The sequence below is a fragment of the Fistularia commersonii genome, chromosome 14 (genome assembly GCF_037954325.1).
Source record: "Fistularia commersonii isolate RoL2024-O1a breed Wild chromosome 14, RoL_Fcom_v1.0, whole genome shotgun sequence".
Classification (NCBI taxonomy): domain Eukaryota; kingdom Metazoa; phylum Chordata; class Actinopteri; order Syngnathiformes; family Fistulariidae; genus Fistularia; species Fistularia commersonii.
In genome coordinates, this window is record NC_141297.1 from 2,335,886 (window position 1) to 2,363,083 (window position 27,198).

Below are 27,198 nucleotides of genomic sequence, written 5' to 3' on the forward strand. Positions count from 1 at the left end.
GTTGACAAAAAAACACTGTACATCTGAAATGTAGTTCATATGGCAAAAGTGTCTAAACATACAGAGAGACTGTCATCGCGCAATCTACATTGAGGCACGACAGTCCGCTGCCTCACCAAGGAAACAGGAGACGTGAAAATCTAGCCATTTTGAATAAAAAAAAACAATCTGGTGAAGTTCAATGAAAAAAAAAACCTTTGTAGTGCAAGTTATTGATAAATAAACTACTGGTAAAATAAAGGGAACACTTACATTGGATTTCCATTGATTTTGGTGGGATTCAGCACATTCGACTATGTGAAGATCAAAGTATATCATAAAAATAGCTCATTCTGGTCATTCTAGGATGTGTTATTTTAGTGTTCCCTCTATTTTTTTGAGCAGTGTATAACCATTTCATTCTCTTTTTTTTTTTTATTTGACATTTTTTCTTTCCAAGATTGCCAAGTGAGGCACGGCCTCTCCTGCCTCCCCTGACTGCACCTCACCGATGCGCGGTATCGTATCGCGGCGTGCAAATTCGGGCCGGAAGCTTAAATTATGATGGCTGCGACATGCGAACGTAAAAGTAAAATGGAAATTCATCTCCCGGGGAATTCGGTCGGGATTTATTCGGTTACCCAATGGAGACGGAGAGAAACTGAGAGACCAGATGCAACACGACAAATCACCCTACGGCGTGCAGGTGGCAGGACACGAGGCGCAGGCGGCGGCAAGCGGCCGCGGTAACAAGGAGAGCAGGCGCGGCGGGCGACTGATAAAACAGGCAGGGGTGGAAAACAATGGCGTGGCAGGCAATCGCTGGAGATAGACAACAGGAAAGAAACAAAAAACAAAAGCTCGGATAAATAAATCAAGCAGCCGCATCTTTGAGCGAAGGCAGTCGAGCGTCCTGTCGGTTCAGAAGGTGTAGATTTTTGTAGGAACGCCTTGTTTTCATGGAATGAAACGGTTTTAAAGACGTTCCCAACACATATTTTTGTTTCCCAAAAGGTCCAATTTTGAAATAGATTTACGGTATGTCATACAGAGACATTAAACAATTTACACACTCATTCACACAACATAGAGACACGATCATTCACTCATTCATGCATACATTACATTACATTACATTACATTGCATTTGGCAGAAGCTTTTATCCAAAGCGACTTACAATAGAGGACATTGGGACTGCAAATACACGATGCACAGGAAATATACAGAACAGTAAGCTTGGGTTAGTGAGTTTTTTTTTTTTGTTTGTTTGTTTTTTTTGACAAAGACATACACAAACGTACACACACACACACACACTGCATAGCCTCTGCATGCATACATTATATAGAAACATGCAAACCATTCACACGTCATGTATGCACATCGTTCACTCTTTCATGCGTCGTATAAATGTGCAACTATTCAATTTGCACATCCTGCGTAGACACACAAACGCTGCAGTGGAATTCAATAGTTTACTGTCTGCAGTTGTAAAAAAAATAAAAAATAAAGGGTGATGTCATGTCTCTGTTGATCAAACCGTCTTTCTGAGAGCGGTTTAAGAATTCTTCCGATAAAGGCGTGTCGGTCTGTCTGCTCCACCTTTGTTTTGTGTAAACGCTCGCATTCTTGAGCTCCCGGGATTAATCCAGCTTTGGCGACCCCACACACACACACACACACACACACACACACACACACACACACACACACACACACACACACCCGACCCTCCGCCCGACCTCCTGATTCTACAGAGGCTACATCATCCAGGGGTGTCAAACCCATTTTCGGCGAGAGCCACATCGGTACATTTTCACAACCCATTAGAATACAGCTTAGATCTTGGCTTATGCAAAACATTAGAAATGTATCCAGAAATATAGAACTAAAATATGCAGTTTAGTTCACAACATGGTATTTGAAGAAATCTTCTTGTCGTGACAACCGGGCTTGAATTTCTTTACTTAAAGACTCTGACAAATATGTCACCTTTAAAGTTTTGGCCCAAAAAAAGGACACTGAAATATTCATTTAAAGGTAAATATTACAAGGTAATATGTGTTATAATAATCAATGAATAATATCATCTGTTCAGAATCAGTATACAGGACTGTCTCCGAAAATTAGAATATTGTGATAAAGTTCTATATCTTCTGTAATGCAATTAAAAAAAAAACAAAAATTGCTTTTTCATGATATTCTAATATTTTGGGATTGGATTTTTGAGTTTTCTTAAGATGTAAGCCATAATCAGCAATATTACAATAATAAAAGGCTTGCAATATTTCAGCTGATTTGTAATGAATCCAGAATGTATCACATTTTTGTTTTTGTAATTGCATTACAGAAGATAAAGAACTTTATCACAATATTCAAATTTTTCGGAGACAGTCCTGTATATCAGGGGTGTCAAACTAATTTTCAACGAGGGCCACATTAGCATGATGGTTGCCCTAAAAAGGCCACATGGAACGGTGACGGTATATATGCGACTAAATGTAATGTAAAATAAATGTAACTATTCCTTCATGTTGAATAAGTCTGAATTTATCACTCATTTAAATCCAAAATGCCCTCAAAGGGCCCCATGGAACGGTAAAAATATAAATGTAACTAAATGTAATGTCAAATAAATGTAACTACTAAGTCATTCGACTCCATAATGTTACATTTGCATGGTTGTAAAAAAAAATATTTCACAAACCTAGCTTTCACTGTAGCAGTGTTTTTGGATCCAGTTTTCGTGAACACGTCGTAGTTTGGCTTTTAATTTTCGGACAATGTGTTGTTTTTCTGGAAGGCTAACTTTAGCATACTTAGCTACGCGTTAGTAGATTGTAATCCACGACAACCTTGAAGCACAAACATGTATTGGCCTTCCCATCTTTTTTGAAAACAGCCTTCCATCTTGCATCAACTTTTCTCTTTCTGGACATTTAGGGATCATTTATATTTCTCAATTTCGCTTGTTGATGTGGCGATCTAAAGGCTGGATGCCGTCGCTTTGCAAGTAGCATGATCGGCATGAATTGTAGGAAATGTAGTTTATGGTCAACGCACGCTTTAGTTTAAGACAATCAGACCTTTTAAGACGTTTGCAGGCCAAATTTGGCTCGCGAGCCTTGAGTTTAACAGATGTGGGAGCCGCTCGCCGCCAAACAAAACACAGATCTTCTCCCGAGTCTTTGGGCTGAAGAGGAGGGAGGTTGGCTTTATCTTCTGCAGCGTCTCGTCTAAACATCCACCATTGTTATTTCTTTTATCAGTTCTAGAGCTATTGTTGTATCATTCCAGCTATTAGCATGTAACTGTCAGAGCTGCTGGTATTATCAGTAATAGATCATTCGCGTCTCTATCACAAATCTGCTTTCTATCTTTCCGTCCTCTTCTCTTTGTACACAAAGCGTTCGAGACAGAAGGTCGCCGACACTGACCCGGCTTCCTGACGAAATAGTTTGATTTGGCTCAAATAGCTGCTCTGAAAGCGAGTATTTCCATTAATTTTGTTTGTAGTCATCCGTATTATTGTGAAAAAGCAGGGATTTTATATTTTGTAACAGCATCAAATGGCGTCCAGATGCTACTGCCGTCATTTCCGGACTATAAGCCATTTCTTTTCCCCCTCACGCTTTGAACACTGCGGCTTAAACAACGATGCGGCTAATTTTATTGATTTTTTTGTGCTAACAAGCTTCACGCCGCCAAAACATTTAGCCTCTTCAAGTTGTACCGATGAAATTACGGTGAAATTCTGAGGCCGTTCAAGTCCGACGCCAGAGAAGACGACTTTTTACGGTTTTAGCGCGCAGGAGGAAGTCCAAGATAGCGATTAGCTGGTGGAGGTACAGAATAAATTGGACCGGTTGGACTTTTCCTTTCATTATTTTTATTCATCTTTTTCATCAGTCGGGTTCCAGGCAAACAGCGTTTCCTGTGCGCATTTGTGGATGTTACAGGTATGTATTTAATTAAAATATTCAGTGTAACTATCTCACGTTACAACGTGGAAACCTGCGGCTTACAGACAAGTGCACTAACATGCTAATAGCTAAATGATACCATGATAACTTTAATATCTATTAAAAAAATAGCAATAAGCTGATATTTTTCAGTTTTCTCTGAAGTGTTTTTCGAGCTTGATGACCGTTGATGGCGGCAGACCTCCCGAATCGTACGCCGCCATCCGTCGTGCTAAGCTAGCTAGCGTGTTGTTAGCATAGCTCACGGTCGCATCCCCAGTTTGCATCAGGAATGATGGCAAATGGCTAATTCTCTCCACCCTAGAGTGGCGTTTTTCTTGTAACCTTTAAATTCGTATTTTTGCCCTTCTTTTTAATAAAATTGACATTTCACTCATGGCACAGACACACATCTGTGTTTAACATTGATTCTTCAATAACATCTCATTGAAACGCTAACTTTGGATGATTATTGCGTCATGCTATTTGAGCATGGCGGCTCCGGTTGCCACGACGACCATAATTTCCTCCCGATCCGTGCAATTAACGCGAAGCAAATAAAAGAGCTTCTTTTTCGTCAGCAGATGTAGATATATCAGGGGGCTCGACCCAGAGGATAATTCGATGGCTGATTTATTTTTGATTTTTTTTTTTTTTTTTTTTGTGGCTCATATTTTACTGCAGGCTTCCCATCTGGATCCACACGTCAGTTCAGATTTGCCTCCCCGCTTCCACGCCCCAGCGAGCCGCAAAGAGAACTCGCAGCGCTTCGCAACCGGCTGATAAACCCAGCTCAGCGGCGCCGGCGCCCCTCTTTCTGTTTGCTCCCCCAACCCTCCCCCCTCCGTGTTCACCTCTATCGAGCTTTTGCCGCATCTCGCCGTCCCGCCGTTACCGTTCCCTTCCATTGCGCTGATGCACAAGTGTGAAGGCCATCCCAGAAGTCCACGGTGCGGGTGGTTGTTAAAGGACCATTAGCGTTTTTTTAACATAATGAAATTGAAGGCTGAAGAAAGGGGGGCTTTGTTCTGAGCTCCTCGCCAGAAAACAGCCCGAAAACACCGGTCAAACTGCGGTTATGGATAGATTTATTAAAAAAAACAACAAAAGATAGAGACAAATAAAACAGAAAGACGTTCAGGAGAATGAAAACAACTGGAACTAAGGAAGAAGGATTCAAATGTACCCTATTTTCAGGTGCCTGTAACTGCTTGTTGGACTGAGTAAACATGCTTTTCCGAAGCAGAAATCCATAACGGTATGTCCATCAGTATGTCAATGAAAGGGTGAATGGGTGTATCTCAATAATATAATATAATATAATGTCAAAAATTAAAAAAGTTAAATGAATATGAATATAAACGTAGAGAACATCCACGAATAAGCAGTAACAACAACAACAAGAGCAACAACATAAGGGATAATATAGGGCAACATTAAGGAACAATAAGGGTGAAAAATACACAACCACAACTAAATGACAATATAAATAGTGACAATCGCAATGACAAGAATAATATAATTAAACAAAAATAGGCAGGATGTACGCGGGCTGGGACCAACAAGTATAAGAAAGACACACTTTAAGTTTTCTCAAAAATCGACCGTGCGTCTTATAATCTGGTGCGCCTTATATATGAATTCTTCCTCCAACCAATTTTACATCCGTCAAAATGTTTTAGAGGAACTTTGGCTTGATCAACGTCAGACAATGTTACATAACTAATTACGTAGTGCTGGAATACAATGTTATTCCAACCTCACGCTAACTTCAGGCGTCGGCTATCGCTAGCAACAATGAATGAATCAACATGAATGAATCAATGGGACGGAAGCGGAGGAAGAAAAACAGATGAACTGCATCAAGTAAAGAAAACCAAACTGAGTTTCTGAGTAAACAAAGCGAGATGGACACATTTAAAGGATAAAAATGAACATAAAACAGCAGGTGGAAGCGTCTGTACCGCCTCAGTTCGACTCGAGGCAACAGCGATAGCTCGCGACATGAAGGTCAGTGACTTTCGAGGAGGTCTTTCTCCATCCGCGCGAGAACTAGCATCTCGCTAAAGAAACGCTGGTCATCTTCCTTACCTACTGCAAGAATTCATTTATTTTGCGCTTTACAATGCGATGCGCCTTATGGTCCCAAAATACGGTATCTCATATAACAGGGTCCAAGTCAGGTTCTACTCCAAAAATGAATTTAACAAGTTAGCGGTTAACGCTTCCGCCTCGTAGCGAAGTCAAATGGGGGTCTTATCGTTACTTTAAGACCCCCATTGCAAAAGTATAAAAGAAATTATAAATAATTTGTCACAGAGAAAAACAACAAGATTTGCTGAGGTAGATTTTTTTTCCTCTTTAGCAGTTTCGGGCCATACAGCATCTCTGTGGTTAGCGCCTCACAGCAGGGAGGTCCTTTGTTTGATTCCCTTTTTGTATGAAGGAGGTTCACTGGAGACCTTGAATTGCCCAGACGTGTGAATGTGAGGGCTGTATGTCTCTAATGAGTTGGTATAATAATAGTAAAATATGATATACTGATTTAAGACGCCTTATTTAACACTCAAGAGCAACAGTAGCAATGACGAAAGTGAGCTGGAGGTCGCAGAGATGAAGATTTTGAGTTTCTCTTTGGGAGTGACCAGGATGGATAGGATCAGGAATGAGTCCATCAGTTCGATGTTTTGGAGAGAAGGTCAGAGAAGCCAGACTGAGATGGTTGGGTCATGTACAGATGAGGGATACTGAATATATTGGTTGACAGATGCTGGAATTGGAGGTCCAGTGGAGGACCAAAGAGAAGATGCATGGATCTAGTGAGAGAGGATATGACGTTAGTTGGTGTCAGAGAGGAGGATACAGAGAATAAGGTTAGATTGAGAAGGTTGATTCCCTCTGGTGACCCCTGAAGGGAAAAGCCCAAAGAAAAAAAGAAGTTATCACAGGGGTGCAGGACATGTATGACCGAGACAAAGTGATGACTGAGATGGTTTGGATATGAACACTCCTCTGTTCATGTCCAAACAATGGTGAAGATCAGGGTAGAAGGTTGCTGAAGGTGGAGCTGCCAAGCAGGAGGTCTAGTGGAAGACCAAAGAGAAGATTCATGGATGTAGTGGGAGAGGATATGAAGTTAGTTGGTGTCAGAGAGGAGGATCTAGAGAATAGGGTTAGATAGAGAAGGTTGATTCACTCTGGTGACTCCTGAAAGGAAAAGCCTAAGGGAAAAAAAAGAATTTGTCATAGGGGTGCAGGACATGTATGACCAAGACGAAGTGGTGACAAAGATGGTTAGAACACGAACACTCCTCTGTTTGTGTCCAAACTATGCTTAAGATCTGGGTAGAAGGTTGCTGAAGGTGGAGCTGCCAGGCAGGCGGTCTAGAGGAAGACCAAAGAGAAGATGTATGGACGTCGTGAGAGAGGATATGAAGGTAGTTGGTTTGAGAGAGGAGGATACAGAGAATAGGGTCAGATGGAGAAAGTTGATGGCAGACATGCTGCCATGTTGGGCTAAGACGCTACGGCTAACAGGCAGTCTTGCTGCCCACATTTTTCAGCTTCTCCGGGTTCCTCCCACGGTCCTCCTTACGGTAAATGGAATTGTCCAGCCATGTGAATGAGAGTGAGTGATTGTATGTCTCCGATGAAGTAAAAACACCCATTCTGTGTCGCCCAAGCAAGTCCACCCATACATAAAATGCATGTTATATTTGGACTCACATAAAAACACTTCACCGCAGAAGCACGCTGACGTCCAAATGCTCATTTTATGCATCCATTTCGGAATAACGGCGTTCCTCACTTAACGACGGGGTTATGTTGTGAGTCGTCAAGCGAGTTGGTCGTTTAGCGAAACCCGGTTTCTACCGTACTAACGTTCACTATTTTACATTTTTTTTGCATGATTCCAAGCGTGTACGATACAAACAACTCCACTGCTAGCGCATTCCGCGCGTATTTTAATATTATCGGATTTGATCGGTATTGATCCGCATAGCGGCAGTTACAGGCCTCGATCACATGCTTAATGACGGTTGCCGAGTGTGTGAGTCTTCACAAGGCAGCTCCGTCTCCTGGCAACATCCTGCAGCCTTCTTACGCCTCGGTGAATCACCTCCCCGAGCCGACGTGTTCCGCCGCCGCCGCCGCCGCTCGGGCAAATAGATCTCTCAGGCCGTCCGACCAGCCTCTTCCCCCCCTCCCGCCTCCGTCCATCTTCATTTAGCCTCCCCTCCTTTCGCCTCCCAGACGCCGCCGTCTCGCCCGGGTTCCTCCAACCTCCCCCCCTCGCTCATAACTCAATGAAAGACCTCCCTCCTCGTGTGTTTACTAAGCCGGTTGACACGGGGGTGCGCGGGTTGGGCGTGCTTTGCTTATCAAACAGAATCTGCAGACAAGCGGCGTGAATCACAGGCCGGGGGAATGCGAGAACATCAGCCGGGAGCTCCTTAGCGTACACCGGGTCCACGCTAATTTCGATAGCGAGGACTCGATCGACGCCGTCCAATCAGCGCCCGGCGCGGTAGGTAATGTGCTCGGGGTAAAGTTAGTTCATCTCTATGAAATCTTCTTACGGTAACAAGCTTACGTGTTTGTTGTGGTTCCCATTCAGTGCCTTAAAAACCTCGTCATCCGACTGTTTGGCGCTTTTGTTTCACCCGCGAGGTGGGAAAAAGTATTCATACTCATTTCTCAGCGTCTTATTTTGCGTTCTGATTTATTTTAAAACTCGCATATTGGCCCGCGGCTTCTCACCTGATGGAGAACGGTGTTTTAGCAATCTGGGGTTTTGTTTTCACATGTAACTCTTTATTGATCCCATTGGGGAAATTCTTTTGCCACAGCAGTGTAACAGTTATATCAATAAATATAAATATAAATATAAATATAAAAACATACAAATAAAAATAAATATAAATATGAATATAATATCAATAAATATAAATATAAACATAAACATAAACATAAACATAAAAATAAATATAAATATAGATATAAATATAAATATAAATATAATATCAATAAATATAAATATAAATATAAATATAAATATAAATATAAATATAAATATAAATATAAATATAAACATAAATATAAATATAAATATAAATATAAATAGGGGACAATTAATATAATATCAAATGAAAAAAATAGGAAAAAAAATCCACAAATAAATAGATGGCAGAGAGAACAATAACAGTAACAGCATCAAGGATAAGGATGGACAACAGAAGACAACAGAAGGAAAGAAAAAGAAAAAAAAGGGTGAAAATAGACAACTAAAGTAAAATAACATAAACAGAGAGGCAATAACAATGACAAGAATAAGATAAATAAACTGAAATAGGCAGGTGCTAGTGGGCTGAGACCCGTCTACTTTGCACAAATTGCCATTTTGCACCACTTTTTTTCCACTGTTTAGCGCCAAAGCAAATTTGTGGTTTTAAAATAGTCGATTAAAGAATCAGAATCAGTCGAGTGATCACCCACGAGGGGGAAATCGCTTTTCGTTGAAAGCGGCTCTTGCTACAGAGTCAAATAGGGAAGAATCAAAATAAAATTCTATGTAAAAACAAAAGAATTAAAAGAGCAAATAATGAAAATAAAAATCATAAAAATAAAATAAAAAGAACAGTAAAGACCAAACGAAATAATTAAAAAATAAAACTATTTATTTTTAAAACTATTTTAAACTATTTCTTTGTGTTTTTTTAAGCTATTTTCTCTTTTGCTATTTTCCAAATTGTCTCTTAATTTATATTTAAATTCATATTTAAATTCATTTCATTTCATAACACTACAATTTTTCCTTTTATCATACTATTGTGCACTCCTTACCTCACTAGTTACTAAGACACTTATAGTTTTATCACTTGTTTACTAAGACACTTTATAGTTTCAGTGAGACACTTTATAGTTTATAGTTTATTTTTATTTCTAATTATGCCTTTTTCTTTTTATTATTTATTACTGTTATATTTTCTGTAACTCTGGCACAACAATTTCCTTCGGGATTAATAAAGTTGTTCTTATCTTATCTTATCTTATCTTATCTTATCTTATCTTATCTTATCTTATCTTATATTTATCGACACTCATAACTGTTACACCACTGTAACAAAAGAATTTCTTTTCTTAAAAATTCATAAAAAATATATGAAACATGTGTATACATTTAAGTTCATGTAGTAATTTTGTGTCTAAGTAGGGGTTGTTGCACAGTAAAACAGTTATTGCACAGAAGACAATGGAACTATTGCATATACGGAAAATGATTGCGCACGTTGACGGGATCGGTCTGGAGCACAGAAGTGCACGGAAAGTTCAGATTCTGATTTTGAACACCGACCGCCACTTATGCCGCGGCCACTTATTCAACCGTTCACCCTCTCCTTCACACACCTGAACAATTCAGTGTCTCCATGAACTTCCTGCATGTGTTTGGAGGAGCTGGGGATCTTCTCACTTTGAGGAGGAAGTACACTGCTCCAAAAAATAAAGGGAACACTTAAAAAACACATCCTAGATCTAAATGAATGAAATATTCTTATGAAATACTTTGCTCTTTACACAGTTGAATGTGCTGACAACAAAATCACACAAAAATGATCAATGGAAATCAATTGTATCAACCCATGGAGGTCTGGATTAGGAATCACTCTCAAAATTAAAGTGTAAAAACAAACTCCAGGCTGATCCAGCTTTGATGTAATGTCCTTAAAACAAGTCAAAATGAATCTGTGTTGCTTCCTGAGTGGACACTATGATTTCACACAAGTGGGATTGACTTGGAGTTACATTGTGTTGTTCAAGTGTTCCTTTAATTTTTTTGAGCAGTATAGTTTAATAAGTAAAACAACTGATGATTTTCAAGGTCCGTGATTTTCAAGTGTCATTTTTAAGGGAATTCCTTACATATTTCTATGAATATAGGTTTTTAGCTCCCGCGGTTTACACGCCGATCCACCATCCAGCTTATAACCAGGCTTCAAGGACTAAAACTGGCTAACAGCCTTGCATTTAGCGTGATCAGATCAAGTTGCCATGGCGACCCTACCCCTACCGGACCGCTTGGCCCCTTCGTCGCCACTCGCGGTATTTCCCGCACACAAAGCTCGCCGGCGTCCGTCCCGTGATGACACTCCGCGTCCACGCCTCGCGTTCACGCCTTTGTCCCACTTGTCCTATCAGCGTCTTGGTTCTTCTTCCCGGCGAGCTCCCTCCCCCCGCTAAAGCCATTCAAGTGGCACACTGTGGGATTATCCCTCGGCTTCTGAGACGCGCCGCTTCGCTCGGACTTATCGTCCGCTCCGGGGTTCGCTCGGACCGCAGAGGTCAGAGCTGCAAAAATAACCTTTGCGCCGTAAGGAGGAATTGTTAAATTTCTGCAGAGGCGCGTGGGATTTTTCTACCCGTTTTCAGTGATGGAGTCGAAAACGGTGAGTGAACGCGCGGGAGATTCTCTAGTTTCTCTCAAAAAGTGGCGCAAAAGTCCAAACATTCGTGTTTTCGTTCGACGGAGTCTTTCTTGGAGTCGGAATAGAAGGTGTGTTCGCGGCCGTCGACTTCCGAATTCGTCGCTTCCTTTCGTGCTTCATGCGTTTGAAGCTGGGCAGAAAACGAAATCCGCGTTTGCCGGTCTCGTCTTGTCCTCGGTCAGCAGGGATTGTGGCCGGCTTCTCCAGATTAACCCTCCCGTGATGTCACTGGATGCCGTCATGGATTGGGCGACTCACATGCAACCGGATCACAGGAGCAATAGTTTGTGTCGGCTACGTTTGGGCTACTTAGCTAGCGCCGTGTCCGGATGAATAAGGTCTTCCTGGATTGGAAGGGTGAAGGGTTGTTGCACGCTAAGATACAGTTTGTCTGAATATGAGGCGGGATTCCGAACCGTCTGAGCATACAAGTCCTGAAAATGAAGCTGCGAGGAACTCGGAAAGTGGATTTGGCTCTAAAATGCTGGTTTCTGTTCCTGGTGTGGAAAATGTCTAAAAAACAGGCAGGAAATAAGCGGTTCTGATTGTAAAAAAAAAAAAAAAAAAAAACTCATTGAATCATTGAATCGCTAGCTTAGCATGTCCACGTTTTAGCATCCTTCTTGCTAAGAGCAACTTCTTCCGGAGAACTCATGACAGCAATGCCTGTTACCATAAACTTCAGAAACAGCAAACCACAGCATCTAACAAATCTAACAACATCCACCAACATCCAACTTTAAGGCTCTAAATTTGTTCGGAGACTCACTTGGGTAACAAGATTAGCCGTAGCATCCTGGCAGTTCATCGTTTGTACTTGAAAAAAAAAAAAAAAATGGGAAAAACACGCACATCCGCTACCCAGTGGGTGCTGGAACATCAAATTCATAGACTGAAAAAAAGTTGACCAAGAGCTCCAAAGTAAACATCATTATTTTAGCGTGACGTTTCAAGACGTCTCTTCTTCAGATGCTTAACAAAAATGTTACTGCTGGTAAATAAAGCACAGTTATTTATGTTATTTATGATCCTACCTCGTTCCTACCTCGAGACCAGTGGTTACAAAAATATAATATACATTTTTTTATACATATTATATATCCAGTGAATATATATCTATATTTCTTGCTCATAATATGTAAACATATAGATATATATATGGAACATATGGAACTCATATCCATGAATATTCACTGTGCTGTCCAACATGTTTAGAAGTAGATTGTTGATTTATTTATTCATTCATTTTTTGCACACGTCATTTAGTGTTGAATAAGGTGTCCTAGATGAAATGTATTATTATTACTATTATTATTATAATTATTATTATCTTCATTATTATTACTATGCTGATGATGATTATTAGTATTATTATCATTATCATTATTATTGTTATTATCATGTGCTTATTTTTGTTTATTTTTGTTAGTATTTTAGCCAATCTCACGCTTACTGCGTTTTTTTCCCCTTTCTTTTCTCTTATCCTGGATGTTGTTGTTATTCTCATTAGTGTCTATTTATTTGTGGATGTCTTTTTCAATCTTCTGATTGTCTGTATTTATATTTATATTCATATTTATTGACACTATAACTGTTATGCAAAAGAATTTCCCCCATTGGGACCAATAAGCTTAATCTTATCTTCCACATCTGGGCAATTCAGGGTCTCCAGTGAACCTCCAGCATGGGTTGTGACATGGAGGAACCTGGAGAACCCTGAGGAACCTCATGTAGACATGGCTAGAACAAGGAGACTCCACACAGAAGGGAATTAGGGACACGGGAGCGCTAACGGCTGCAGAGAAGGTTCCATCGTTGGTTTTCAAACTGGCTTAATTTGGATTTGTTTATGTTTCATAGACTGCGTTTGAGCGGTCGTCCTTCTTGTCTCTCGTCCGGCGAAGTTTCGGTTTGTCAAGAAGGCCATCAAAATGCCCTCCGACCGCGAGCGTAGCCTCGGTTAGAATCGCTTGGAAGAAACCGACATCAGTCCTCCGGTACCTTGGTGAAGAACACTGCAAGATGACCCCCTTTTTTTTTTTTTTTTTTTTTTTTTCTCTTTTCCTTTTCACCGCTCCCGAAGGACACGCGTTGTTGTTTGGTATCTAAAGAAAGCAAGGTCAGACTCGTAGCCTGGCGGAAAGCGTCCTTTCCATGAGTCATCGCAGGAAGAACGTTCTCGGGGGTTCATTTACACCCGACCGCAGGAGGAGGAATAAGGCGGTCGTCCTGCTAGCGGGCTAATAATCGTCAAAGGCCACGGGTCAATGACCGTCTTGCTGCGCTAAGCTAACACCGCTAAGCTAACGCTCAACGTAAGAGCCGCCAGAGAGCCTTTTTTCCTCGGCGGTGTTTCATCGAAGCGAGGGAGCAGAATGAGTCACGAGCCGCCCCCGATGAAGCACCGCCACTTTTTTTAACCTTGGCGGCAAGACGCCGGTCGTCCATCCGTCAAAGTGATGCGAATCTCACCGGACGCAGGGAGAGATCCGGCGAGGAGACGCGACCACGATGGCGGGATTGGACGGGATTCTGGGTCGGCGCCGCGCGACGGAGCGTTTTCTAGGACGTCCGTCGCCGTCCCTCGGGGGGGGGGAATTTGCGGAAAGAGCTATTTTTATCGCGGCGTTCTATAACGATAAGGAACCCGCAAGCCGGAAGGTTCCCCGGAATGACACGCTGTTGTTTGGGAAATCTGCCGTCTCACGTTTTGTTTTTCTCTCTCCTCCTCAGCGCACCAGGAACCCGGCTCCGCTGCAGAGGACAGGTTTAGTCATCGCTGAGCTTTGCCACATCCAGAAAAATGTCTGGCTCCTACGATGAAAGTGCCGGTGCTGACGACACCATGGACAGCTTCTGGGAGGTATCGGCCGCACACACACACACACACACACACACACTGACTCGGCATTTCCGATCACCAACAACCCCTTCGGAAATTCACCTGTTCTGGGGAAGATGCACGCCTTACTTTCCGCAAAGTGATTATTTTGATGGTTTTTACCGATAAATTAGTAAATCAGAAATGAGTACATTAAAAATCATATCACATGTAAAGTAAATGGAAATTATTTATGGGAAAAATAATATGATTTTATATTTTTAAGTCATAAATAATTAGCATCATAACTTAATGCCTTTGAATATCTTTAAATTCTTGTGGCTCTTCTGCTGGCGTCTGTTTTACCGGCATTTTCTTTCCTTCAGAAACATTGTTATAGGCAGTTGCTGAGTCGTATTTTTTTTTTTTTTCGGGTTGAAAATGGTTTTATAAACTGCCACGGCCCTGTCCGTCAAGTCACAAAAGTGTAACGTCCTCCTGATCTTGCAACATATTTTGGAGATCAGCCGCGCCTCTCCAGGAACCAATCAAAATGAGGAATGGAACAACGTGCTCAGCCAATAGCGTGCTGAGTACGGATCTACTTAACCAATAATATTCTGTATGAGATCTGGCGTGGGTGTCGTTTAGCAAAGGAGATCTTCTATTTTATTCATTTTATAAAATTAATTTTAGTTTAGTTTTACAATATTATTTTCCTGTTTTACAATATGGCTATTTCATCCCGAAAAAATATTTCAAATACTGCGAAAATATGCTAAAGACGGTTCGCTTTATACCGCGATCCAAGAAAATGAGACAAGGGTAAAGGGAGCGTCTGTATCGGCTATTTCCTATTTCTCGCCCCGTTTAAATGTTTTGGACATTCTCGTATGCATAAACAGATTCCAGACAAGATGAGGACATGGAGCATATTTAGGATTACAATTTATTTTTGGAAATTACAATAATTTTGCACTATAATAAATAATAAATAATTGATGATAAACGATTCTTAATAGATAACTAAATAATAAATTATTAATGATAAATGATTAATAATCTATAATGAATACAAAATAAATACATAATAAATAAAAATAAAGTTTTGAGGGTTTCATAGCTTCATTAGCTAGCCATTCACCGCAAATAATACAAAGGGGGCGCAGAACTTATGTATCACCTGTTGCAATGAACCCGTAACTTAGGTAGGAATCTTGATATTTTCTTTTAAATGAAGCTTTTTTTTGCCAGAGGTCTGCAGAAAGAGTGCAAGAGATGGATAGAAGGATAGAAAAGAAAGAGTGTGACAGAGACGGAGGGTGTATGAGGGACGGGATGGACAGGCACAAGTGATGTCATACAAATGATAACAATAGCGCTAACAGCTACATGCTAATAGCTTACATGAATAAGTTAAGAAAAGATAAACTTTATTGATCGCCATCGTTGTCACAGCAGCGCAACAATGGCAGTATCAATAAATATGAGTATAAATAGAAATAGAGACAATTAAAATCATAATAACGTCAATAATAATAGCGAATCCTGTGCAAAAACCTTGATTTATACATATGAATATTCCCTGTATTTTTATTTATTTTTTCTAATCTTTACTGTTTCTTTATTATGTATTTTATTTTTATCATACTTAATTTATTCTTATTATTCGCAATTTTTTTTATACACAGTTCTATTTTGATTCTTTTCCACTTTTCTCTGTGAGTAGAGGCCGCTTTCAACAAAATGCTATTTCCCTACCGACGTATTCCGATTCTAATAATATAAGATTATTGATCCCAGGAAGGGGACCTGCAATAATCACAGCAGCATAATATGTATATATATATATATATATATAAGCAACAATATAAACAGCAGAAAAAACTGCAAAAAGAAAAAAATGTGAGAAAAACTATGAGTGAAATGATTGCATGTAGCGCAAAAAACAATGTTGTGCGCCTGGTGGACTCGGGTGAAGCTGCAAGGCTGCGGGGCCACAATCGCAACTTGAAGGCGCGGAAGATTTTTTCACCAATCCGTCCCTCGCCGCTTTAAGTGCGCGGGAGTCGGAGACGCGAACGCGCAAACGATCCGTCGAGGAGGGAGCGCGGTTAACCCGGCGGATCGGTGTTAATGAATTCCCCGCGCACAAAGTCCTCTTTGTGCGGAGGCCTCGAAGCGGCGGGAACACAAAGAGCCTCAGTCACCAGCGAATCAGAGGCTGCCTTTCACCACATGCACCTGCTAATCCCATCTGCGGGACGCCGAAAGAGCTCGGCCCACCTTTTTTCGTGGAATCGAGAGGAGCTGCTTCACCTGCGCCTTGTTGACGGCGGCGAGAGCCGTCGGGCTGAAACACGCCTGTCTCGCCTTGTGCTCGACCCCGCTTCGACACGGGAACCAATCAGAATCAGCCGACGTGTCATGTGGGCTCGACGCGGGTCGGTGATGGAGCGTGCAGTTGCATCGTGCACACACACACACACACACACACACACACACACACACACACACACACACACACACACACACACACAAACACACATGCGGGGTTGGTGGTTACTATGTGTTTCTCTCTCCCTCGTCTATCCCTGAAAATCTGTCTGCCTGCATTACACCACTCCAGAGGATTAAGGCGCACACACACACACACACACACACACACACACACACGAATGCAAGTCCATGTCATTGCATAACTCCACATGCAAAGGCACGAGTCGCCCCCCCCCCACCCGCCTTCATCATGCAGCATCAGCTCACACCCCCTGCAGGCGGCGGGGAGGCGGAGCCTAACGGCTCAGCGGCGCTTCTTTAAGGAGGAAGCAACGCTTAAGGTGGACTGGATGGATGGATGGATAGATGGATGGATGGATGGATGGATGGATGGATGGATGGATGGATGGATAGATAGATAGATAGATAGATAGATAGATAGATAGATAGATAGATAGATAGATAGATAGATAGATAGATAGATAGATAGATAGATAGAGTTTTTTTCTGAATAGAGAAAGAATGGGATGGATATTGTGAATACAACGTGAGACAGATATTTAAATATATATATATACAGAATGATCTGGATGTGTCTATGCACACACACATACACACACACACTCACACATACACACACACGAACAGAATGAAATAGAAAATACATGTAATATGTTGTGTCTGGACATACAGAATGAGATAAAAATATAAAAATATAAATAAACAAAATAATATCCACAGACACACACACACAGAATGAGATGGATACTGTATATAGAATGTGATGTATATAAACATATATATATACAGAATTATATGGGTATTATGCATACAGAATCAAAATGATATATGTATATGCAAAATGTTATAGATAGAGAGATGTAACATTCTCTATATATACCCGCAGAGTAATATTGCATAAATAGAATTAGATGGTATATAAACATATATACAAACTGAACAATGGGGATATAGTATTTCCTATTTTATTTATTTTATAAAATTAATTTCAGTTTAATGTTACAATATTTTTTTTTCCTGTTTTTTCTTCTTAGGCTAGAATACGACTATTTCTTCCCAAAAAAAAATATTTAAGATTCCACAAAAATATGCTAAAGAACAAAAAAGCGCGTGAATCTAATTGCAAAAAAAATACGCCAAGTAGCCAGAGTACACTGATAAAGTAAAAGGATATACATTACCTTACATTACATTACATTACATTACATTGCATTTGGCAGACGCTTTTATCCAAAGCGACTTACAAGATTTATGCATATATGCATATATGCATACATGCATATATGCATAAACACACACTCTCACACACACACACACACACTGAATGAGGAGACAAGATGCAAGATTTTCCATATCAGCCATAACGTATTTATAAAAAAAAAAAAAAAAAAAAGGTTCTATAAAAACGTGGAATCTAGATTTTACTTCCGAGTCTTTACGAAGCCGTCGCAAACCGTCCCCTCGTCCGTTTCCAGGTGGGGAACTACAAACGCGCCGTCAAGAGATTCGACGACGGCCACCGGCTCTGCAACGACCTCATGGGCTGCCTGCAGGAACGTGCCAAGATAGAAAAAGCCTACGGCGATCAGTTAACCGCTTGGTCCAAGAGATGGAGACAGCTCATCGAGAAAGGTCTGCCGATGAACCCGAACCGGGAGAACGGGGTCCGAATGTTACCCCGCTCACGCGTTCTCCCGGTTTTTGTCGTTTTCAGGGCCTCAGTACGGATCGGTGGAGAGGGCCTGGCTGGCCGTCATGACCGAGGCGGAGAAGGTGAGCGAGCTCCACCAAGACGTGAAGAACAACCTGCTGAACGACGACGTGGAGAAAGTAAAGAACTGGCAGAAGGAGGCGTATCACAAGCAAATGATCGGAGGCTTCAAGGAGGCCAAGGAGGCCGAGGAAGGCTTCAAGAAGGCTCAGAAACCGTGGGCCAAGAAGCTCAAGGAGGTGAGTCCCCGGAGCGATGTTAGCCGTTAGCGGTTCAGCCGTTAGCCAGAAGGTCCCTGGTTGGATTCCTTTCTCTGTGGAGTTTCCATGTGGGGTTCCTCGGGTTCCTCCCGCGGTCCAAACACATGCAGGAGGTTCGGTGGAGACCCTGAATTGTCCGGACATGCTAACAGTTGCATGTCTCTGTATGGCACGTGAATGACAGGGTGAATGATTGTGCATCTCTATGATGTTTTTAGTGAAAGAGTGAACAGCCGTGCGTCTCTATAAGACGTTTGAACAAGAGGGTGAATAGTTTTTTGTCCTTTTATGGTGTGTGAATGACAGAGTGAATGATTGTGATATTTGAGTGAAGTGTGTCTCTGAAGGACGCGTGAATGAGAGGATGAATGGATGACTGTCTAATATTACACATTTATGACAGAGTGAATGGCTGTGTGTCTCTAAAGGACGCGTGAATGAGAGTATGAATTATTTTGCGCCTCTAGATGATATTTTTAGTGACAGGGTGAATCACTGATGGTCACGATATGATGTCTGGATGAGAGGGTGAATAGCTGTTTGTCCTCTTATGGTGTGTGAATGACGAAGTGAATAGTTGTTTGTCTCTATATGACGCATGAATGAGAGGGTGAATTATTGTGTGCCTTTTGAATCATTTTTTGTGTCTATATAACGTTTCAATGAGAGGATGAATGGATGAATGTCTACTATTACATGTTAATGAATAGAGCTAATGGTTGAATGTCGCTACATGATGTTTAAATGAGAGGGTGAATGTCTAATATTACACTTTAATGACAGGGTGAATGGTTGCGTGTCTCTATATGACGCGTGAATGTGAGGACGAATGGATGAATGTCCAATATTACACATTAATGATTGAATGAATGGTTGCGTGTCTGTATATAACACATAAAAGGGAGAATTACTGTGTGCCTTTTAAATACTGTAGTTGTTTGTTCCTACATGACGCATGAATGAGAGGCTGAATTATTGTGTGCCTTTTGAATCGTTTTTTGAGTCTATATAACGTTTCAATGAGAGGATGAATGGATGAATGTCTACTATTACATGTTAATGAATAGAGCTAATGGTTGAATGTTGCTACATGACGTTTAAATGAGAGGGTGAATGTCTAATATTACACTTTAATGACAGGGTGTATGGTTGCGTGCCTCTATATGACACGTGAATGAGAGGGTGAATGGATGAATGTTCAATATTACACATCAATGACAGACTGAATGGTTGCGTGTCTGTATATAACACATGAAAGGGTGAATTATTGTGTGTCTTTTAGATACTGTAGTTGTTTGTCCCTATATGACCTTTCAATGAGAGGATGAATGGATGAATGTCTGATATTACATGTTAATGAATGGAGTGAATGGTTGTATGTCGCTAAATGACGTTTAAATGACAGGGTGAATGTCTAATATTATACATAAATGACAGAGTTGCGTGTCTCTATATGACACGTGAATGAGAGGATGAATGGATGAATGTCCAATATTACACATTAATGACAGAATGAATGGTTGCGTGTCTGTACATAACACATGAAAGGGTGAATTATTGTGTGTCTTTTAAATACTGTAGTTGTTTGTCCCTATATGACGTTTCAATGAGAGGATGAATGTCTGATATTACATGTTAATGAATGGAGTGAATAGTTGCGTCTCTCTATATGACGCGTGAATGAGAGGATGAATGGATGAATGTCTGATATTACATGTTAATGAATAGAACTACTGGTTGTATGTCGCTAAATGATGTTTAAATGAGAGGGTGAATGTCTAATATTTCACATTAATGACAGAGTGAATGGTTGTGTGTCTGTACATAACACATGAAAGGGTGAATTATTGTGTGCCTTTTAAATACTGTAGTTGTTTGTCCCTATATGACGCGTGAATGAGAGGATGAATGGATGAATGTCTAATATCACACATTAATGACAGCGTGAATAGTTGCACATCTCTATATGATGCATGAATAAGAGGATGAATGGATGAATGTCTGATATCACATGTTAATGAATGGAGTGAATAGTTGTATGTCGCTACATGACATTTAAATGAGAGGGTGAATGTCTAATATTACACATTAATGACAGAGTGAACGGTTGCGTGTCTCTATATGATGCGTGAATGTGAGGATGAATGGATGAATGTCCAATATTACACATTAATGATATAATGAATGGTTGCGTGTCTGTATATAACACATAAAAGGGTGAATTACTGTGTGCCTTTTAAATACTGTAGTTGTTTGTCCCTGCATGACGTTTAAATGAGAGGGTGAATGTTTAATGTTGCACGTTTATGACAGAGCGAACGGTTGCTTGTCTCTATATGACGCGTGAACGAGAGGGTGAATGGATGAAGGTCGTCTCCGTCCACGTCAAACCGTCGCTCCACCGACACTGACTTTGACAAAATGTCTCCCAGACGAGGTCGCTCCCATTCCGGGAAGAGAGGATTTAAATCGGAGCTCAGTCCAGATCTGATACGGCGTCGGAGATAGTGAGAACTTGTGTTTTGACCCGCAGATGGAGACGGCCAAGAAAGCGTACCACATGGCGTGCAAGGAGGAGAAGCTGGCCGCCGCTCGAGAGGCCAACGGCAAGACGGAGGCCTCCGTCACGCCGGACCAGCAGAAGAAACTCCACGAGAAGGTGGACAAATGCAAACAGGACATGCAGAAGGTGAGGGGAAGACGGGAGGACGGCTCCGCGGTTTATGTCATGCTAATAGTTGTGTAAAAAGTAGACAAATTTTATCAAAAATGAAAGAAAAATAAACAAAATAAATGAATAAAAAAGTCTCTATAGTCTCTAAAAGTCTCTATATATAGTATACATATTAAACTGTCAATATTAAATATTGCAGATTAAATATTTGCGTAATATAATTAAATGAGAAAAAAATCATGAGGGAGCATAAGAGCAGCTACATGCTAATTTAGAATAAGTAAAGTAAAAAGAAGTTAAAAAATAAGTAAAATACAGAACGTAGAATATGGACAATAAATAAATAATAATAAATAATAAAAAAATATCATAAATAGTAATAATAATAAATAAACAATAAATAGCAATAAAATAAAAAATAAAGCATCCAATAATGCATGTAGTAACAATAATAAAACAATAAATTTGTGTATAAATAGCTAAAAAAATATTTTTTGTATGTCTGTTCATGGATATTAATTGCAAACTGTAAAAAACTGTGAAAATCAACTTATTTCAACCGACTATTTTTTCACTTCTTTCACAAAACATCCTCACAAATAAATCCTCCCTGCCTCCCGGTTGCATTGACGTTTTTTTAAAAGTATAAATAAAGCCGTGGTCCACACGGGCTTCAGCTGCCGGTATGCATGCATGTGTGTGTGTGTGTGTGTGTGTTTTATTTCTATTTTCTATGGCAGGCGAAGGAAAAGTATGAGAAGTCACTGGAGGAGCTGAACAAATGCACCCCTCAGTACATGGAGAGCATGGAGCAAGTGTTTGATCAGTGCCAGCAGCACGAAGTCAAGAGGCTGACCTTCCTCAAGGAGGCCCTGCTGGACATCAAACGCCATCTTAACCTCACCGAGAACCAAAGGTCAGTCGGCCGGGTCGAGACGGCGGGTTTTTCGAAGCGCTGCCCGGACTCCCGGTGGCGGGAGAGAGAGAGAAAAAAAAAAAACAAAAAAAAAAAACAAGACCGCCGCACGGCAACAACTCACCGATGGATTTTTTTTCGAGAAATAAATCACAAAAACAAATCTCGTAAATGAAGTCTATTTTCTGTGTAATATTTCATTTCATAACAGCTACACTACAATAAGACCAAACGAAATAATTAAAAAATAAAACTTTTTATTTTTAAAACTATTTTAAACTATTTCTTTGTGTTTTTTTAAGCTATTTTCTCTTTTGCTATTTTCCAATTGTCTCTTAATTTATATTTAAATCCATATTTAAATTCATTTCATTTCATAACAGCTACACTACAATTTTTCCTTTTATCATACTATTGTGCACTCCTTACCTCACTTGTTACTAAGACACTTATAGTTTTATCACTTGTTTACTAAGACACTTTATAGTTTCACTGAGACACTTTATAGTTTACAGTTTATTTTTATTTCTAATTCTGCCTTTTCTTTTTATTATTTATTACTGTTATATTTTCTGTAACTCTGGCACAACGATTTCCTTCGGGATTAATAAAGTTGTTCTTATCTTATCTTATCTTATCTTATCTTATCTTATCGGGCCCGGTGTCGCCCCGAAACGGAGCGTTAAAAGCTGAAAGCGTCCATTTTGAAATCCCCGTAAAATGAAAATCACAATTGGTTTAACAGATTAGCGGCACGTCCGGCGTGTCACATTCACTGCGGTTCGCTCGCCGTTGATGAATCTGGGTCTTCTCGCACCTCTCATTAGACCCGCCGCCCTAATTAACGGATGACTCAGACAACGGCGTCGCTGCCAAACTGAATTTTGCGAACGCCCGTCATATTCGACCTGCGTTTTTTTTTTTTTTTTTCCCCCGAAAGAGATTTTCCGCCTGCCGTCTTTAGCTTGCGTTAATTAATGAAGCCGTTTCTGGTCACGCCGATGTGAACGGGGGGGGGGGGGGGATTAATGTTTCACGTCGTCGCTTCAATCTATGCAAAACGGCATCGGTGTGTCATTTTTTGACCGTTTCCAGAGATTAATTATCCTTTTGATAAGCGCGGGTCAATTTTTTTGTAACGCAAAAGGTCATCATGGCGGCCGTTCGCCGTGCAGGAATGTGACTTCGACCAACGTGCAAAGGAAACGCGAACGCGCATTCGGAAACGGCTACAGCTAAATAGATGATTTAGTGGGCGCTGACGTCGTCGCCGCGAACGCTGAGTCAAAATAACGTCGCACAACGGCAACTGGCTTAATTTTGAATACGTTAAATGAAAAGTGCAAATCACTGATAAATATAACCATCTAATTCTTTTTTTTCAAACCTCACCCAAACATAAACCCCAACTCCTAACACGAACCCGGGTTGGTACTATTTAGTGCAGCCGAGGAGTCGCAAGAAGAATCCCTGGAATCACCAGCTCCCCCTACTGTGAGGCAGGAGAACTGCGTGCCTCACTTAGTGGCTCTTTGCAGCCGTTTTATGATCACCCAGCATAAGAAACTAAGACACATACAAGTGTTGATAAAAAAAAAAAAACACTAAATATTTTAATAGCAGCATACAGAGAGACAGCAGAACAGTCTTAGTGCAAAGCATGCCAGCGGTCAGCCGTTACTGTGCAATCTACATTGAGGCTCAAGAGTCGGCAGCCTCAACCCACGTCTCTTCTCAGTATTTGAACAATGAATGTGAAAATTCTGCCATTTTGAATAAACAATAATCTAAAACTGGTCAAGTTAAATGAGTATATCGTGCAAGTCACTCATAAATATAGCTGTTAAATTCTTTTTTTTCATTTGACATTTTTGTCTTTCCAAAATTGGCAAGTGAGGCACGGCCACGCCTGCCTCCCCTGACTGCACGTCACTGATAAATCAGTACATTTTCACAACCCATTAGAATACAGCTTAGATCTTGGTTTATGCAAAACGTTAGAAATGTATCCAGAAATATAAAACTAAAATACGCAGTTTAGTTCACAACTTTGTATTTGAAGAAATCTTCTTGTCGTGACAACCAGGCTTGAATTTCTTTACTTAAAGACTCTGACAAATATGTCACCTTTAAAGTTTTGGCCCAAATAAGGGACACTGAAATATTCATTTGAAGGTAAATATAAGAAGGTAATATGTGTTGTAATAATCAATGAATAATATCATCTGTTCAAAATCAATATACAGGACTGTCTCCGAAAATTAGAGTATCGTGATAAAGTTCTTTATCTTCTGTATTGAAATTAAAAAAAAACAAAAAATTACTTTTTCATGATATTCTAATATTCTGAGATAGGATTTTTGAGTTTTCTTAAGATGTAAGCCATAATCAGCAATATTAAAATAATAAAAGGCTTGCAATATTTCTGTTGATTTGTAATGAATCCAGAATGTATGACATCTTTGTTTTTGTAATTGCATTACAGAAGATAAAGAACTTTATCACAATATTCTGATGCAGTTTTCTTGAACACATCATAGTTTGGCTTCTAATTTCTTGACAATTTGTTGTTTTTCTGGAAGGCTAACTTTAGCATACTTAGCTTCGCGTTTGGTGTCAAACTGTCGACGTAGATTTTACCCTTTGACAACCGCCGCCTCACAACACAAAAGACAAACCGTTTTTTTTTTTTTCTCCTTGAAGCACAAATGTTTTTCGCCTCAACTTTTCTCTTCCTGAACATTTAGGGATCATTTGTTGAAAATGGCACTGATGCGGATCACTTTGCAAGTAGGGAATTGTGGGAAATGTAGTTTGACTTATTTATTTTAAGACAATCAGAGGGCCTTGAGTTTGAAACATTCAGATTCAGTGTTTACTGTCAGATGTACAGTGTTTCCCCGTATAATGAAATTCTTACTTCGCTGTCCACGGTGCATTCGGATTGGTATTGGCAATAAATAGGTATTGTAAACATTACTATAAATATGCTCTGTGTTGGAAGTGCAAGTAAAACGTTGTTTGCAGCTTGCTGTGCAACTCACAAAGCGCAGGTGAAACGGCGAGTACGATGTGAAACGTTGTATTTAATGTGCAGAAAAGAAGAATGGGTGTCAACTGTACAGGATTCTGATGGCAGTTGAATAGAACCTGACATATTCAGGTAGAATGTGATATATATATATATATATACATGCATGGATTATTTCTTAGTATCCGTCATCCCGGCCTGCAGGGAAGACCTTTAGTGATTTACAGTAAACCCTTGTTTTTCGCGGGGTTTACGTTCCAAAAAGAACCCGTGATAGGCAAAATCTGTGAAGTAGAAACCTTTATTTTTTTTTTTTTACAATTATTATCCAATTAAATATTCTATTATACATTGAAAAGAAAGAACAAACCGTTTTGCAGGCTCAATTATTTGTTTCACAAATAAAAGTACTGTGCTTTAGAAATGTTTTTTTTCAACAAATAACTTCTGTACTGAACTGTCAAATAATAATTTTAATCATCAATGTGAACAGAAGGCTCCAAATTGCGGAGATTAGCTCCGCAATTGCAGACAGTTGCAACCCTTTTGCATCCTTATTTAAACTTATCGCTGCTGTCGTCCTTATGTTTTTTTCTTCTTTCTTTATGGAACGAACGGAAGATTCATTCATTCCGTAATGCCGACCTACAGCCGCGTAGCTTTTAGCTTCCCTTAGCATGTCCAGAAGTTTAACTTTATCTGCGATAGATAGCATCTTCCGCTGCCTTTTGGGCCCTTTTGTCGCTCCAGGGCGTTTTGTCAACATTATGGGTTTTAGAGAAACTCGAAATCGCGAGAGAATTTGCACGTACGTCATGTAAATTCGGAAAGGCTGTTTTACGTACGTGTACATATTCAACTGCAACGTTATTGACGCGCAGGTAGAGAAGAAACGGAGTGACTTTTTTAGCCAATCAGAATGCAGAACACAATGCAAATCCGTGAAGTAGCGAAATCGTGAAAAGTAAACCGCGTTATAGCGAGGGATCACTGTAAAACAATATGCACAATAACGCGTTGGGTTCTGCTATTTTTCGAGAGAGAGAGAACAACTTTATTAATCCCGAAATAAATTGTTATGCCGGAGTTTCAAGCAAAAAACACAACAGCAACAGATAACAGTAGAAAGGAGGAAGAACAAGAAATACAATGAAATATGAATTGTCCTAACCGTCAGGAGTAACTACAAACCATATTCCATATTTCCATATTCGTCCCCCTGTGTCTGCAGCTACGCCACCATATACAGAGAGCTGGAGCGCACCATCCTGGCCGCCAACACGCAAGAGGACCTGAAGTGGTTCAGCAACAACCACGGCCCCGGGATGCATATGAACTGGCCGGCGTTCGAGGTAGAACATCGCCGCTTCGACGCGAGGAATCGCGGCCTCCTTCGTAGGCCGCCGCACATTTCTCTTTTGTTTCCCGCTAGGAGTACAACCCGGACCAGGCTAGCGCTCCTCCAAAGAAGAAGAAGCCGGACGGAGCTCCGCCGACTCCCAGCACCGACCACGTGGCTCCGCCCGGTGACCGTAGCAGGTCGGTTTTGCGGACGCTAAACCCCGTTCGCGCCGACATATATTTCATTTTTTTTTTTTTTAATCCTCTCCAGCGTGAGCAGCTACGATAAGAACCAAGCCTATTCCACCGAGTGGTCGGACGACGAGCAGCCCGCCGCGTACTCGGGCAACGAGAACGGCGGGAACGGGAACTCCTTCGAAGACGACTCCAGCAGCGGGAAAGGCGTCCGGGTCCGCGCTCTCTACGACTACGAGGGCCAGGAGCAGGACGAGCTCTCCTTCAAAGCAGGTAGAAGGTCTTCCACGCTGGATTACAAAT

General features: G+C 40.7%; 1 protein-coding gene across 3 annotated transcripts in view; it reads left to right on the plus strand.

The window, feature by feature from the left end:
* pacsin1a (protein kinase C and casein kinase substrate in neurons 1a) overlaps positions 1–27,198 on the plus strand; it is a 50,024-nt gene that overhangs the window by 18,573 nt on the left and 4,253 nt on the right. For 2 of the 3 annotated variants that reach the window (XM_086159592.1, XM_086159593.1), the window contains exons 3-10: positions 14,160–14,289; positions 18,243–18,399; positions 18,482–18,717; positions 21,272–21,427; positions 22,153–22,328; positions 26,591–26,711; positions 26,792–26,898; positions 26,972–27,168. In XM_086159592.1, the coding sequence (XP_086015718.1) occupies positions 14,230–14,289; positions 18,243–18,399; positions 18,482–18,717; positions 21,272–21,427; positions 22,153–22,328; positions 26,591–26,711; positions 26,792–26,898; positions 26,972–27,168 (1,210 nt within the window). In that variant the 5' untranslated portion in view covers positions 14,160–14,229. Of the gene's footprint in view, positions 1–10,896; positions 11,388–14,159; positions 14,290–18,242; positions 18,400–18,481; positions 18,718–21,271; positions 21,428–22,152; positions 22,329–26,590; positions 26,712–26,791; positions 26,899–26,971; positions 27,169–27,198 lie in introns of those variants that run through there. The other variant, XM_086159590.1, reaches the window with a different exon arrangement.